The sequence below is a fragment of the Apteryx rowi genome, unplaced genomic scaffold (genome assembly GCF_003343035.1).
Source record: "Apteryx rowi isolate R43461 unplaced genomic scaffold, aptRow1 scaffold_260, whole genome shotgun sequence".
NCBI lineage: Eukaryota > Metazoa > Chordata > Aves > Apterygiformes > Apterygidae > Apteryx > Apteryx rowi.
The window spans coordinates 411,487-428,919 of NW_020448975.1; the positions used below are offsets into that span (position 1 = coordinate 411,487).

General features: G+C 38.8%; 1 protein-coding gene across 1 annotated transcript in view; it reads left to right on the top strand.

Annotated features, from left to right (window-relative positions):
• Positions 1-17,433, top strand: part of FAM171A1 (family with sequence similarity 171 member A1) — an 86,878-nt gene that overhangs the window by 42,755 nt on the left and 26,690 nt on the right. The window contains exons 3-5 of the mRNA XM_026067658.1: positions 5,497-5,724; positions 11,020-11,112; positions 16,596-16,754. Coding sequence (XP_025923443.1) covers positions 5,497-5,724; positions 11,020-11,112; positions 16,596-16,754 — 480 coding nt within the window. The remainder of the gene's footprint in view (positions 1-5,496; positions 5,725-11,019; positions 11,113-16,595; positions 16,755-17,433) is intronic.

Below are 17,433 nucleotides of genomic sequence, written 5' to 3' on the forward strand. Positions count from 1 at the left end.
TGTTCTTTCTCTAATCAAGACCTAGGAATTTAAATATCTCTTTCTTTGGTAATATCCTGACATTGTCCATGCATATGGGACCCCCAGAGGAAAAGGCTTATGAAACGAAAGATATGTGATAATCGCTGCCTATGTCAGCCTGTTCCCAAGGGAGATCCTCTGCCCGGTGGACGTTAGAGGGAGTCTGGCTAAACAGAAGTGTGTGTGCACAGATTCAAATCAAATTGCAGGATTGGGACCTAAATAGGATTGTACTCTTTGACCTCGAATCTGTGTCATAATTTCTCTCTGTTTGTTTCAGTATTTGAGATTTGGCAGTGTGCCATCACTCAGATTGCTCAAGATTTTTCTTTCTACATACCATTCTTGGGTTAAGAAGAAAAAAAAGCAGTGCTTTTCACTTTTCAGGAGTGCGGCTATAGGAGACAGCACTGATGACATCAGTTCTTAAGGAAGCTCTTTCCAAACTGGGAGTTCACAGCAATATAAAGAGGGGTTATGAGCCCAAAAAGTAGGGTTGCGACTGCAGTAAGTTGTCTTGACGTTACTTGTATTTCAGAGGAGTTAGTGTAGTTCGTAAAGCAGATGGCACAGGAAGGATTGTTCTGAGAAAGTTTAGACTTAGTAAAATCTCAAAAATCAGATTAAAAAGACAGATGGGATTCTGGGTTGGAACGCTAACATGTAGAGTTTTTTGTCTTTTTTTATTTCACTTTCCCAAATGATAGCTTTGGAGATGCTGGTTTTCTTTATATAGTTGACAATAAGTGTGGTACTAAAAACTGGGAGTTACACTTAAGCAGCTGTTTTCACTGTAACTAGTAGTTTTGGTTTGCTCTCATTTGAAAAACAAATAGGATGTGATTGCTGAAGGAAGATAAAGGAATAAAATTACAACATTTAGGCTAGAGTTACTTGCTTGAGCACCCACTTACAGCAACCTTSATCTCTTCATGGGAGTTAACCTTGTATTTGCTGTATTCCCACTTACCTGCTTTTTCCTTTGGGATAGTTGAAGCTAGAGTTGCAAGGTTTTCCAAGTGGCTTGAATTATTCAATATTTATAAATGAAYCTATCTGCACTTTTAGGCAAGGACATGCATTCTTCTGGCTTGGACACGAAACATCATCAGAAGAGCGTAAGGGCAGGACAGGCATGCATTGATGGTGTGAACGATTACTGTGGCCCTGCCTGTGCCAGCCTGAGAGCGCTGGGAGCAACAGGGAGCCCCATGCAAGGCAGCTYGGGTCTGAAGCAGCCACATACACGTTCACACCATCCTAGCCAGGAGCCAAGTGTGTCGGCCAGAGTTGGCAACACGGACCTAGCCTGCTGTGAATGCGGCGGGCCTGTTTCGGGATGTGAGATAGACCACAGCTGCCCGGAGTTAATCCATCAGCTTGGGGTCTGCTGGCTCAGGCATCTCTGCTTTGTTGTATGGTGAAGAAATACCAGCACTGTGCACCTTAATTTCCCCCTCCTCCCTCCCAGACCTCACTTTGCAAAGAGCAAAGCATCTGTTAATTCAGATTTTAAAAGCTGAATATACTAGCTTTTGTAAATAAAAAAAAGCACAACACTTTATTAATTCTGTGGAAGAATGAAGTGAACTTCTTTAGCAGTTCATGTTCTCTGAGTTCTTCCACAGTGTTCTCGGTTCTCTACCACCGTCGTGTTTCCAGCTATGTAAAGTCCTCTTTGAGTCCATGTGGGTTTAATTCTGACAGGGCTCCTTGCTGTGCTATTCTGGTAAAACTCAAGAATAATGCATCTGCTGTATCTGCACTGTTTTGTTGAGAATACCAAGTAAAAAGCTTGCCAGATCTCTTAAAGACTTTATTCCTTAACTCATAGCGAGTCTTCTAAGCAGCTTTTTCTAATTAATACTTCTTCTAGCATATCTAATATTTCAGTCTAAAACCTACTTATTAATTTGAGGTCAGACTGACTGATCTTGTTCTTATTCTGCTCCCTTTTTTCCCCTCTTTATTCCTCCTGTTCTTTAAGTAAAAGTACCTGGATGTCTCATCATGTTTTTGAAACTTACTGTAGAGTTTAAATTTTTGTAGTAGATTCTCTTTTTATAGTGTTCTTATCACTCTCACTGTTTGAGAGAGGATTTTTTTCAACAATTTCTTTCCAGTTTAAAGCTTGTAATCATTCTGTTGCTGTGGAAATTACTGTGATAATGCGGGTTCAGTGTTCATGGCTTCACTGGTGCATTAGATAAGAAAAAGGGGCTGTTGTGTGGCAGAAAACCCTGGTTTAAGCAAGTTGTATACAGTTCACACGTACATCGGTGAAGATAACACATGAAAAGGAATTAGGGCTGTTCAAGCTGCTAGGATTTTCTCTATCTTCTCAGGAAAAAAAGTCTACGTCATAAAAAAGGAGGAGAAAATATCCTGGATTGTGGTTTGGAACACCATGCTTGGAACAGCAGTTGCCAATCTTCCATCTTGGGTGATGGCTTTCATTTTACCTGTTTGGAAACATGGTTTTGGAGACCCTCATCCTTCCGTACCAGAAATAGAGAAGGATGCAGAGAGAAGCCTTTATATAAGGAGTTGTAGGGAGAAGGAAATATGAATTGAGGGTCCTACTGGAGATACCCGTGGCTACCTTTCTTTTCTGAGATAGAGAGGACTTTAAATGTACAGATAAATTTGTGTACTTTTTTTTTAATCAGTCTTTGTCACTCGATCCATTTTAGTAGTAGTCTCCATTCTAGAATTTCAAATGTTCATAAATTAAATGGGTTGGCTATTTTTGCTTAGTTTCTAATCCTCCTCCTTTATTAGCATGTAATATTGTAGAACTCTTTGGGGCCTTGTTATATGTGGTTGTTTTAGAACAGGCTACACTTTCATGTTGCTGAAGTTGTAACCACAGTATTCAGCTTGTCCTATTTCCTTGTTTTTCTTTTAATGCTTGACCCAATATTGTTAGCTGCACCCATTCTTCAACGTTGTTTGCTAGGCAGTTCAAAAAATGGAAGCATTAACAGCTTAGCTACCTAGCCTTGAATCTAAAAGTACTTGTTCTGACACATTTTGAAAAATACAAATACAAAGCTTGTATTGCTTTTTGCCGTAATGTTTATAAATACATACACAGTTTGTAAATACATATGCATTCCTTCCTTGATTAATGTGGCTGCCTTCCACGTGCACAAGGTTTCAGAAGCTGCTTGGTGAACAAGGCAAGGTTTCTGAGGAGGCATTCTATACATGTGCACCAGAGTGTATGTATGTACACTGTTTTTCAGTATATGTTGTTTTCTTTGACTACTAAATGTAAAACTGGGAAAAAGTCCAGAATCTTTAATGGCTAAAATGTGTTTCATGCTGATCCTTTCTAAATTGGCATTCTTCATTGCCAAGTTCTAAAGTGAGGGTTACGATGATGATGAATTYCTCTAATGGGATTTTTGTTCAGGACTGTCTGATATTTATATTTTCTGTACTCTAGAATTCAGACAGGAGGTCTGTGCTTATAAAAGGGCCCGATATTTTTCTGGCCAAAATGCCCTTAGGAAAGAGGTGATGATATTTTGAAGGGTTGCATTAGAACATGACAGCCTTTTAAAATTTTATATTGTTATGCTATGTTTCTCGGAATACTCAGTTGTATCATTTCACTATTAAAATTCACAACAGATATTTTATTAAGTTCTTGTTCTGCTTGATGTTATGTCTTGCTGTTTGAATGCCTGCATATATCAAAATAACTTCTTAAAATCCTAATACACAGTAGTAATATAACAGAACCTAATCGCCAATACTGTTCTGCAGAAACTAATGTATTGTTTTTTAAATATATATGAAAATGAGGTCATGCTCTCTTTTCTGGGCAGCCCATGAAGAAATGAGTTGCACGTAGTATGTAAGCATCTTGCTTGTTAGTGGCTGAATTCCCCGATACAGAGAGGGGGATTTGCAAAATACCATCTTACTACCTTGGGGAAGGAAGTAAGCTGAGATAGGGGACTTCACGCAAGAGCAACAGCATGTCCTAAGGTGAGGGCAAGAACAGGAGAAAAGGGTGAGCGTGAAAGAAGAGGAAGGTATTAGGTACCCATTTAGGAGAATGAGGAGACTTTAAAAGGAAAATACCCAGAGTGGTTTGGTCGAGTCATTGGACCATTGCTGGTTCTTTCAACACAGCATTGCATATAAGTCATAGTTATTGAAGAAAGGCAACAGCTGCTACTTTAGAGCATGAGGCAGAGGAACTATTGTAGGGGCAGAAAAGTTATCGTAGATATAGAGGAATGCCTTTCAGAGGGACTGTCTTGCATAAGCCACTACACTGCATGTAACAAAAGTTTTGTGATACAATGCATGGTTTAGTCATAGGAGTGCCCTGAAGTGAACAAATATTGCACATCTGGAAACATTTAAACAAGTAATTAGTTTCTGGAAAAAAGGCAAATTACTTGAGTAGAATGTAGTCCATTGTGTTAGCTTCTCACTGCATGTTTACAGTATGTACAGTTCTCCTGACTGCCTTGACAATGACTTTTTTGCTTCTGGTGATCACCAGTTGTATATGGGGATGGGTGGTACATTTGACTCTTTTTCAGCATGGATAACCAGATATTGCTAGGTGCTGTGATACTTTTGCTCCTTTTGGAAAAGGGGTCAGTGATCAGGGAGGGAGGGGGATGTTTTTCTCTCTCAGCTTTTCCCCACTGCTCTGTATCCAACCTGGTCTTCCTATGCATGGAGGACAAGGTCCTGTTCCCGTGGGATTTCACTGCCTAGGAGAGACCTCACAGGAACAGTTCTGGGCCAGCTGGGGCAATCTCTCCCACTGGGATTCAAAATCTCTTACTGCAGTGCAGCCCACTCCTCCACCCACTCTCTTCCTGGGACCCACTCATCCCTCATCACAGCAGATTTCCTCTGATCCTTTGCTGCACAGAGATAGAAATGTTTCTGGGAAGGGATGAGAGAGCACAGCCCACTTCCAGCTTTTCCCTCTCCTCACTGCTGCTGTGCTGTTCAGGTGTGCTGGGGAGAAGACTGGCTGGAGCAGAGATGCAGCAAGGCTACGACCTTAGAGAGGAGTTGCCGAACTATCTGTGCCTAATAAATATGTAATGTTTGGTAGCACGTGCATTTACAGTCATGATGCTGCTGTGGGATTGACATCAGAGGCAACACTGCCTGCCACTCATGGTGTGCTGCCCAGCTGCGTATGAGTAATAGGTGGAGTATATATGCCTCCATAACTAGAGTTAGCAGAAGGGGCAGTAATTCAGGACCAGAGCAAGTGATCTGCCTTGTGACAGAATCTGCAATGTTTCTAAAGAGCAATCACCTGAAACGGAGAACTACAAGCCAGGAAAAGAGGCGATTCTTGGCACCAAAGTGTCAGAAGATAGCACCGAGCCCTGGGTCTTCTGGTCATTGGTGTGCTAGCATGTTCTCAGTGCTGCCTTGGGCAAAAGTTCTTCTGACAATAATTGCTGTGGTTGTTTGTCATTACAGAAGTAACGCTGAAGGTCCACGTAAGTGATGCCAGCACACATCAGCCTGTAACGGAAGCCTTCATTGAGATTTTTACAAACCAGATTTCCATTGCATCTGGAACCTCAGGAGCAGATGGCACTGCCTTCCTCAAGTTTCAGTATAAGTTGGGCAATCAGCTGATAGTGACTGCTAGTAAACATGCATATGTGCCAAATTCTGCACCATGGAAACCTGTAAGATTGCCTGGTAAGAGATCTTTATTTTTGTTCTGAGGTAAGATTTTGCATCTAAAGGAAGTTACACAATTTTGTGTGATGTATTTTAATGCTTGGTTGCCATCCTGGGAGGGAGGAAGAACATCTGTGCGATTCAAAAGTGCAAGGTTTCTTCCTCAGCAAAACTGTGACATCGGGGCTATGTGAGTTTCACGTTGCTCCTGGCTGTCCTTGAACACAGTGCTACGTCAGTTTTCAAACAACTGTCGGTGCTCTTACAGCTCCACAGAAAATACAAATCTGCTTCAGATCTTTTTCTTTATGAGGACTCTGTTTTCCAGTGTGCTGTCTCAGCAGCTCTGATGTACTAACTCATTTTTCTCCCAAGTATAGCAACGACAGTTGTACTGTATGCTATAGTTTACCAAAAAGTCCTGGGTTTTCAGTTCTTGGGCATGTCCCGTAGGTCAGTTTTAATCTGCAGTTATGTTATCCAGCTGCAAAGATTCTGTCTAACATAATTAGTGTGGTTTGTTTCTTTAACAGGCAAACAAATATAATAATAATAATAATAATAATGCTTCCATGCAATTTCTTACCTGAACACCTCAAAATTCTCTGAAAAGTAGGAGTTACTACATTGTCCCTGTTATGCAGGAGGAGAAACTGAATCATGAGGACTATGTGTGTAGTACTAAATGGAACAGGTTGAGAGTGGGTCTCTGACCCTGAGACCTTATAACAAGATGAAGCTCATATCCAACCAGCTTTCATTTGCCTCTCCTCTAATCCCCAGCCACAATTAGAGTCATTCTGTCCAAGCAGTTTGGGAATGGTCCCAGGCCTGTATTATCTCCAGACAGCACGTAGACATCACCTCAGATTTGCTAATTAGCACGGGCCAAGCCATGCCAGGTTTTAAATATACTAATAAATCCAAACCCAGAATTATGCTTCAGGTATTTCAGCATGCTGTTTACTTACCTGCATTCACTTGCTTCAGATAAGACAGACTTCTTCCATATTTTCACTACCATGTTCTGCCATATTCTTCAGCTACCTAATAGGGCTATAGAGAAGATGGAGGCAGGATTTAAAAGCATAGAGACAAAGAATGATTAGCAATTGAAACACATCACAGCAAGGAGAATTCCAGTTAAACAAAGGGAAACAAGGCTGTCAAAACTCAGCTGAACAAGCCCCTGCTTTGAGCTGGGGTTGAACCAGGTGACCTACAGAGGTCCTTTCTAACCCTAACTATTTTGCGATTCTGTTTAGAAATTTCCTTGATGATTTTTCCCTTTAAATAAGCTGAAGTACCAGCTTCCTTAGCATACTTAATGTCCTTCCTTAAGACACCATCATATATGATTAAAGCATGCAATAGCCCTTTCTTGCCTTGTGTCTCATATCTTTCCTACTTATGCCCAAGATCTTTTGAATGCAGTGTACTCTTCCATGGATCTGGGGTTTGTTTGGTTTGCTCTTTGTTTGTTGCTTTTTCTTAAATACTGATCTTGAGGGAAGGGAATCAAACATGGCGTTATTGTTTTGGTTAGTCACTGAAGTTTAAAGAGCAGTAACTGTATACATAGTTTCCACAAAATCTTTTTTTTTTCCACAGCTGAAACATGAGCTTAATTCAGAAAATAAAGATTCCTTTCACCATCAGTCTTCCTCCATTGAAATTGCTAGACAGTTTGCCATTGATTTCATTGAGGGTAGAATCCTTTCTTTTGCTTTCTGTACCTTGAACTTAGTCCTTTCTTTGATTAAAGAAACAACAAGTTACAACTTAATACATCCCATGTAGATTTAGTAGGTCTGTTCTTTGAATTACTCCCTAAAAAGGACATGGCATAGTAGTTCAGGCCCAAAATAGTTAGACTGTTATTTTTCTATGTTGTAGAGCTTCAATGTTTATATAAACTTTCCAAGAACTATTTGTATTTAAATGCCCTCCTGTGGTGCTTTTAACCCACACAATATAGAGGTTTTGAAAACCGTGGCATTTTTTGTGGGTGGTGTTTTGTTTTATTTTGTTTTTAATCTGGGTTGAATGCTGGGTTACAAGCAGCATATTTAAATCTTGATTCTGCAGTGAACAGTCTGGGCACATGCTTACAGCATGATCTTCATTTCCCAAAAATGCCATTTAATAGTAGTAGGTAGTTGTCATCTCACAGATAGGCCATACCAAGCAGCATTCCACCCACATCAGTGGTTTAAGTTAATGTGCCAGCCTGTGTGCTATGGTAAATGAAGTATGGACATGTTTCCTTCCACCACCTCAATGTGGAAATGATAACCACAAGCAGGGAGTAGGTCTGACAGCTGTAGGGCTATAAGGTTTAAAGTGCTGTAACAAGACTTTGCCAAAGAATAGGGATTCTTCCACTGGAGAAAATATGCATTAGTATAATCTTAGGCTGAAAAGCTGTGCAGCCACTTGTGATGTTATTGTAATGACTTTAAGGAGCAAGCATCAAGGGTTTTCTGTTTTCATAATTGGACAGAAATTAACTTTTCTAATACCAACCAAAATAATGACTAGGTCTTTTCCACTTAAGCAGGAGGATTATTATTTACTTAATGATAAAAGATAGGAGGAAAATATTAAGATCTTTTTCTCCCACTAAACTATTTATCAGGAGAACCCTGATTCCACTTGTTAACAGTTCATTAATTTAACATCACTTGAGTTGTTGAAGTGTTTGTGGCGGAAGAAGTGCTCATTATCATTTTGGCCTACATGTAGTTTTCTTTTTTTGTCAATAACTTGGAAGAAAACAAAATTACAACTCTTAGTCCATAGCTAAGAGGAAGCTTGGGAGTCTGCTGAGCAATGAAGAGAGAAGGTCACGAGGCAGCACAGTTCAGACTGGTTGGTCAGGTAGCAAGCAGTAGCTTTCACTATGGTGCAAAACAGTTCTAGAAGCAGAGAATGCTTATTATATTTCTGGGAGAGGAGAGCTCGTTTGGGAAGCAGTGACTCTGCAGAAGGCACATGACTCATGGTACATAAACAGTTGAAAATAAGCTCCCAAAGCAGCACTGCAGCAAGGATGAATAATCTGATCCTTAGCTATAAAATAAGAAAAAAAATAAAGGAAATTCAGAGAAAGGCAGAGTATAGTATCTCAGCACTTGTCATTGGCGCAGCCAGTTTTGGAAATCTGTGTCCAATTCTGGATCCACAATTCAAGAAGAATGTTTAAAACTGCGGGGGTTTTGGAGGGTATCTCAAAAGTGATTAAAAGATTGGAGAATGTGGTTTATAGAGAAGCACTTGAAGTGCTTCATTTATTTTGTTCATCAGAGAGGAAGTCATGGGGTGATTTGATCATAGTCCATCAGTACCTGCAAAGCAAACGGGAAATGGGTGAGAGAGAGTGGTTCTGTCTAGTGGACTTACGTGGAAAAAAAAAAAGATCAAATGACTGGAAGTCAAACCTCAATAAATTTTGGGTAAAAAGGCACAAGTTTAACTGTCATCATAATTAGTTACTGRAACACTCAAATGTTATGGTGTATTCTTTACCACTGGACACCTTTAAAAGCAGATTTGGTAGGGTTTTTTTTGTTTTGTTTGTTTGTTTACAACTTGGTTTCTAGTTTAAGCACAATTATTGGATCTGAAGTAGTGATTAATTCAGGGAAGGCTGTTTTTATGTGGGAGTAAGACTAGATCATCACAGTGATCCCTCTGGCCTTAAAAACTGACTTTGTCTTTGTCATGCTGAGAAATGATTGTGCAGAAAGCCCAAGGGAAGTTTAGAGGTTATCCATGCATTACGGCCTGACACACACAGAAGACGACATTGATATGGTTTATTGTATTGAGCCCCCCAGAGTATCTAAATTATATTAGCTTTCTTTATATAAATTAAATTTTTGGAGTAAAAACAAACATTTTGCTGCCTTAATGCTCCTTACACTAGGCATCCTTCCTTACATTGATGGATGTGTACATTTTTTTCAGATGTAGAATTTTTGAAAGAAAATTCTCAGCTGTAATTACAGTAACAATTTTTTGATTTTTATTTTTAATGTTCTTACATGGTTTTAAGAGAATATTTTAAATCATGACTCTTATCAGTATATTACTCCTATCTTCTCCTTTCTCCTGTATTTCTCATATACACTAAAATTTCTGGTTTTTAAAAGCTGAATAGATTTCTTATAACAAAAATAGTGAACAGTCTCCCAGTTTGTTTCTATCATCTATAAGGTCTCTTGGATCAAATAATATATATTAATTCAGAGGAAATTTATAAAGCGCCAGAAAATCAGAAGAGCTTGTGCTGTTCTTTAATTAGTGAGATCTGGAAAAGTGTTCCTCAGTTTGTGGTCACTTCAGAATGGAATGAATACTTTCTACATGCAGRTGTGGGGTCCTGCCCATTCATCAAAAAAGTTTAGTCTACATTAACTTCTTCCTCTCCTTCTATCTCTGAAAGCCATGCAGGGAGTGGAGGTAGATCTACTTCTCAGCGTTTCCATGAGTGCACGAGTCAGTTGTGCTCAGTGGCTAGTTCTGTATGTATTTCTGGTCTTCTGGGTCTAAAATACTTGGCATGAAGTTGTGTTGTGTTTTTCCCTCTCCAAACACGTGTGTGCATACATACACAAAACACCCTCCCACACCCACCCTCTAAGGAGTGTCTATGTCCAAGGGCAGAGGAGGCCCTTGGACACAGATTTCTTGCAGCAAATACTATTTGTCTGTCCCCTTTCTTACCAGTGGTAGAATGACACTAGTTCTGCTATATAGAGAACTTCTGTAGTGTAGGTGATGACTCGGTAAAGACATGCTGTATTTTAAAGCAAATTATTCAGACTTATTCATCATACTTTGTGTTTTTATATGACTTTTTATGTAAGCACCTCTGAGTTTTTAAAAATTAAGTTTCCTTAAAATCTTCCTGAGGTAAGAAGGTTGGGGGTTTTTTCCACAAAAAAAAAAAAAAAATCAGTCAGACTGGCTTAGTATTTCACTCATCTTTATGTAATGACAGGACATTTGTGGAGTATGGAGTCATAACCCAAAACTCTGCTTTCCAGTGCACTCTTCTGTACTTCAAATTCAAATGCAAGACTTTGTCAGGACTCAAAGCATGGAGTGTATTGTTTAGGTCAATAGAAATTACTCTGGCAATTAAATTATTTGGCTTAGAAAATGCACTTTGTTTCTCTTATGTATACAATACAATTTTAATAGTTTGGGTTGCCTGTTTGAAAGAATAATGGAAGAAAATAAGTTCTGTTGTTGGGGTTTTTTGTAAGAATTCAAATATATCACACTTAAACCACTTCTCTTCTACAGTGTTCTCTTCACTGAGCCTTGGCCTTCTTCCTGAACGCTCAGCTACTCTAATGGTCTATGATGATGTAGTCCAGATAGTCTCAGGATTTCAAGGTATGCTGATTTGTGGAAGTTGGAATTGAAATTTAAATGACACTTAAAAAACCTGACAACCTGGCCCTTTCTGAACTCTATACAGTGGATGAGACCAGGTTTTCCTGTGAAATTCCTGTGAGTTCACTGAGGGATGTAGGGTCAGGCCTCTCCTCTGTGGGATGGTTTTACTGAATTGATTAATAGCAAAATTATTCCATAACAACTGTGACTAGGGAATTTTAGTTACTTAGTAATAAACAAGTTTGAACTTCAGTGTGGCAGTTGAGAGCAAGAGATTAAATTTCTTTCATTATCTGTTAGATGTTTCTTCATCTAGCCTCATCTAACCATCCTTCCAGTAAACATTTTCTGATGTTGTTATTCTCTAAGAATTTTCTCTAGTTTTAAATTGTTCCTTGATTCCTACTGTGAATGCCTTAGAAATTTAAAAGCATAGGTGCATTGAAAATTTCTCATATGCATTGTTGGATAGCATATACAAACGTGCTTTTCTTAATTACTTCCTGTGGACCCCTTAGCAGATCGCCTGCAAACCCACATATTATGAAACCCTCTGTATTAGAAGAATAAAGTTTGGAGCCCCTTTTCATAAGGCCAAACGTGAAAGTAAAAGCAACATCAGTATCAGACAGATGAACAGTGTGTTTCTTGAATTGCACAGTAGAAGATTAAAAGGTTCATCTAGTAGGGATCTGAGTGATACATAGTCCAATTGCTCTGATACACTGAGGTARGTCTCTTAACAAAAGAACAGAAGTTCTTAAAGATACCTTGATAACCCCAAACAAGGGGCTCTCCTTCCTGTTAGCATTCTTATTATGCATAAACTGTGTATTGGTTTTTCATATGCAGTATGAATACCATCATTTTGAACTCTAGCAGATAGTTAATAAACAGGGGACTACTACTTTCAATAATACTTTAAGATAACCTTGTTTTATCTGAGGGAATATAATAACATCTTTTATTATGGTTAGAAACCATCTAGACACAATAGGCTTTTCATTAATGAGAGCACTAGATATGACTGAAGCTGAAAAAGCACTAAACAAATTATGTAGCTGCTGGAACACTCGGAGCTACATAACAACACAGCTGTGGTACGTATATTCTGCAGTTTGAGAGCTGACGTTATCTAATGGGGTAAATTAGATGGACTATGGAGTATGTTAAACCACAAGGGATTCCAGTAGACAAAACATGAAACATTGTTTACCAACAGTATTCTGCTATCATGCTGTATTAAATAGTCTTACTCAAATGTGCTTATATTATGCAATTCACTGAAAAAGAAAAATATTTTCATTTTTATAGTTTTCTTCAAAAACCGGGGCAAAAGGGACATTTAACAGCTAAGTGGCACTCATGGATATTTTCCCCACAGTCTTGCTCCCTTCAGTGAGTTTCTTCAGGGTGTTCCCAGTATTTTTAAATTAGAATAATATAACAGATTCTGCCTCCATGCTGGCATGGCAGAGAAGGAAAAAAAAAAAAAAGGAAGAAAATGTTACCCAAAGTATTCTAAGAGTTGGAATTTATTTGAACTCTCATTCTTGCATAGTAAAAACTATTTTATGGAACCAACCCATGCTCCTTTTCCTGGGAATTCTCTTATAATGAAACCTAAATGAAAGACAGCCTAGACATTGTACCCACGTTTGAATGGGATCTCTCTAATCCTGATCCAAAATCCTTGTGACCTAGTTTTTCTGTTACTCTCCCAATTTATTTCCCAGTAACTTCAAGCTGCTTCAGAAGAGATGATCAGGAGTCACCGTAGTGCAAACTGAGAACAGAGCAGAACTCATTATACTGGGAACAGACTGGGAACACTGGTGTTTAAAGCACCAATCAAAGAAAAAGAAAGGTCTGTCTGGTACAGTAAATTACCAGTTGCCTTTGAATAACTAATCAAGCAAGCAACTTATTATGCGATTGAGAAGTTTGTCTGAGTTGATGAAGCCAACTTCATTTTTTGTGATGGGATTACAGTCCACTGCTGTATTCTGACAGTAATTGCGAGGGATGGAGCTTACCAGCTGCTGAGCCATTCAGGTTATGTAATACCAGCACAGTGACAAGCTCAACTTCAGCATTCAGAGGGTGGGAGCAGTATGGCTATCCTCTGCCTGTCTCTTACACATGAGCAATTAGAGCATGGGTTGATTATACTTCAGATGTTACTTAGCATAGAGTGAGGCTCAGACAACAGCGTGGCTCCACATGGCACACCTCCAGTGTCTGCTCGGAGGCACTTCTTGAGATGGGTACATCTCCAGGTGTGCATCAGCAAAATGGAAATGGCAGCAGTTGAATCATGGTTGGTTTGTTGGCAGGAGGTTGCTTAAAAAAGATATAATCAGTGCCCAAAAGTCCTTCCCCTTGCACCACCTGCCAAACGGAGAGAGGACTCGCATGCCAGTTTTACACTTGAACATATTTGGGTTTTGTTTTGGTTTTATAAGTCAAAGCAAGTTATCTTGAGTAATAAAAGCAATAGTAATAATCTCCTCCTTGTGGTAAGTGTTGACTTGTTGAAAAATACTCTCTTGTAAGACTCTGGTCAGCACAAATGTTTCTCTCTGTTTTACCACTTCCAATTCCCACAGCAAGGCTCTTCCCAAGCATAAGTACTAAAATGCTCTGTGACCTCTGCTAAAGCAGTGCGCTGATGATCTTCTAGCAAGGTGGTGAGAGTGTTGGTGGCTACCTCTTTCACAAGCCTCTCACTTATGGCTTCCGATCTTCTGCCCCTTCAAGTCACTTGTGGGGTTTGGAGAGATCTGGCTGAGGAGCTGAGAGGGGAGTCACAGCGAAAGACGGGTTTCAGGCGACTTTCTCACTGCTGAGTTTTCCTGCCACCAGCAATGCAATGAGGAGAGGAGGAAAGGCGCATTTCTTTGCGGAGCTGAGGTTAATTTGTGTGGATATCCCTGGTGGGAAGAAGGGGACATAGCTGAAGGGAGAGAGAGGGCAGCGTGTGGCAGCAAAGCAGTGTGCCTGGGGGGAAGACAGCTTTACTGGTGTAAAGACAGGTTCCCTTGTACAGTCTTCACTGGGGTGCATTCACTTTAATGCCCAGATTTCCAAACCCATACTAATGAATTAAGCATCTGCCAGGCAATGGTAGGCAAATATTTCTATTCCTGGTTTATGGAAAGGTTAAGTGGCTTCCCTGAGGTCCAGGACTTGACCACTGACAAAGAACCTAGATTGCTCGGGACGTTTCTGTATGAAGGAGTTTGTGCTTGGTAATCGAGCATGTGAACTAACTAGTTATTTTGCAGACTAATTTATTGTATGGGCATGCTTTATATATGCGCAGAGTTGTTGTTTTGTTACAACAAATGATTGTAAAATTCATTTTTCACAGGGAGTTGTTTCTGAATAGCTAATGCCTTAAAATGTGCATCCTAGCTTATTGCTGTGCAAGTCAGCTCTGGGGCTTAGCCATAAGAGCATTTTGTGTTGTCTGCAGCATCCAAGAAATTAAGGTTTGCTTTCAGAGTCTCCCTAAGAATTTATAATTTGGCAGCTCATGGCTCTCCCAGGTGCTACAAAATAACCATCCTTTAGAAAAGGAAACTCCAGAGCTTCCCAGTGAATTACTGTGTTAACAGGCTCAACAACAGTTATTTTGTTTTTAATTCTTAATTACTTGGATCTTCAGAAATATAATACCAGTTCTTGGCAACTTGAATAATTCATCTTAATCAGATCTTTAGACAGCTGAAAATCCTACAATTTTGCATTGAACTGTTAGTAATAATCCTAATACTGGTTTCTTTGTTGTGTTTTTCTTGTTACTGTGGATGCTTATCCATATGGAACATATGAACCCACATAGCACAGGCATAGACTCTTGAATGTTTGAACAGATCTGTCCCGGAGGTGCAGCAAACTATATTACGGCATTGCAAAGCACCAGGGAGATAAGTCTTCCCCTGAGTTCACTGCAGTCAATTTATTTAGTCTTTTATGTTGTTTTCCATTTAAGCCTAGAAATGGGCTAAGAGAGATTTCTTCCTGTTTCAGACGTGTATTGTTTAATGACTACCTTCAGCATTTAGGGATACTGCTAGTTTTGAGATCCTGATGTAAATACTTCAACATTTCAGAAATTAAAAAAGAAAAATGGTGTTCCAACCTTTTCTTGCAAAGTTACTAAAGAAATGACAGCTAAACAATTAATGATCAGCTCTTTGGAAATACTTATTTGCCTACATAGCAATTCTTTTTGGCTGATACAAAATTTATTGTGTGGAATTTCATGTTTCATCATAATTATAACTCTTGCTAGAAGATAATTCAAAAGATTTGACTCTTCTGGTTAATGACATTGGCAATTGTAAAATTTAGCAGTTGTGAGTCAAGCTCTTTAATCTTTTTGTCAGTGTGGTTGCATGTAACATAAAGCTACTGCGTCAGGAGAAGAGAAGCAAAACTGTTTTGAGTTGACATCTTTGAACCACATAGTCAAGTATGAATTAAGAAAGAAACTGCTTGCCTCTTGATTTTATGCTGTGTGGGGAGTGTTCTATGAGTATTCAAAATGAGCTCTGGAGAATACAATAGCTTTTGATTTAAAATTTAATTTGCATGTTGTACACACAAACTTGCAGATGGAGTCTTGCTGTGTGTTGCTAGCTGAATGAATGGTGAGGATCCATTGAAAAAGACTATTGACTTTATAAACCAGGGATTTATTTGGGACATGAAATGAAATAGTACATGAAACAGTCTTAAATCATGTTGCAGTAAAGATCCTTCAATTTAACACCTAGTGATCTTGAAAAAATGATAAAACTATACAAGACAGAGGAAAACAGAGAAATCTTACATGCCAAGTAACCTGGTTCTATTTAGAAGATGTGTTCATTGCCTAGAAAAATATGGAAACTGTTTTCACCCAACCTTTGACAAGTGAATCTTTTTATATGGTGTTTTTAGTGAGTGTTTTCTCAGTGCTAGAGACAGTAACGTGGCCAGAGCTTTGTGAAAATAAAGTCGGAAATTACACAAGTTAATTTAGACTACAGGTAGAGTTCTAGTCTCTTAAAAGATCACTTTAAAGAGTTTAAACTATATTTATATTGTTATTCCAAAGGAAACAAAATTTAAGCAATGATGTTGAACTGCATACCTTTTTAAGCTTTTACATAAATTACCTCTGAATTCATTTCTGGTTTCAGTGGTATTCATTAAAAGAAGATTGTAATGAATTTTGAAGTGGTCCTGAGAATAGCATAATCAGAAAAGCTTATGAAATCAGATGCCTTAAAAATTTTACTCTGTGATACTTGTGGAAAAATAATAGCAGTTGCAAAATAAATATAAAAAAACCTGTATTTTCTCCACTTTTGTAGTAGCTTTCTGATGTCTCTGTCCATCTCAGGCTACTTTAGTTTGTAATAGAACTGCAAATGCACTCCTAAATATTCTATCCTCCCTGGATATAAAGTCACTTTTAATTTTTTTAGGGGCACGGACTCAGCCACAAGTTCACTTTCAGAGAAGATCTGTGAAATTACCAGAGAACACTAGCTACAGTGATTTGACAGCATACCTAACAGCAGCCAGTTCACCCTGGGAAGTGGACAGTTTTCCTTATTTGCAGGGATTAGATGGAAATGGAACAGGTAATGCACAATTTTTGGTTTTGTTCTGATTTCGTATTGGTCCGGGGATCCACTTCTTAACTTGACTTAACAAAATTCTTGTGGTATTAGCATCATCTGGTTCTCCTGCTGATAATCTTAATTATAGGAATCAATGTTTAAGTCAGCACAGAGAGCAAGGTCCTCCATCCCTTAAATGCAGCCATTGAATAGCAAAGTTGAGGACTCCTTGGCCTTGGGAGAATAGTAAAGTTTGTTACACCTGCAGTTTAGAGCTAAGTCTCCAAATGTGTCCTTTTGTATTTGCTTTATGTTCCATTCAAAAACAGATTCATGTGAAGGAACAAAAGAGAGTTTTAACTTCAGAATACCATAAAATTGTTGTTTAATTTTTTCATAAAAATAAATAAAATGCCCATATATTAAGGATTTAGTACTCTGTTGTTCTGCTATTTCAACAGAGTTGTTTCAGTGGCTTTGTTAAATGCATTTTACTTTTGGATCTAGCTTCAGCCAAATACGCACAAATTCTTTTAGCACCAAAGAGGGGAAAACAAAAATTTGTAACAGAAACACAACAAGTATTGAACTCAAAGCCTTAATACGTTTTTATCACTGCCACTGCCTGTTACTCTTCTACTTCTCATTTAGTCTTGATTGAAATAATTGGTGTTGTGTAGGCTAGAGAAAAATAGAAGAA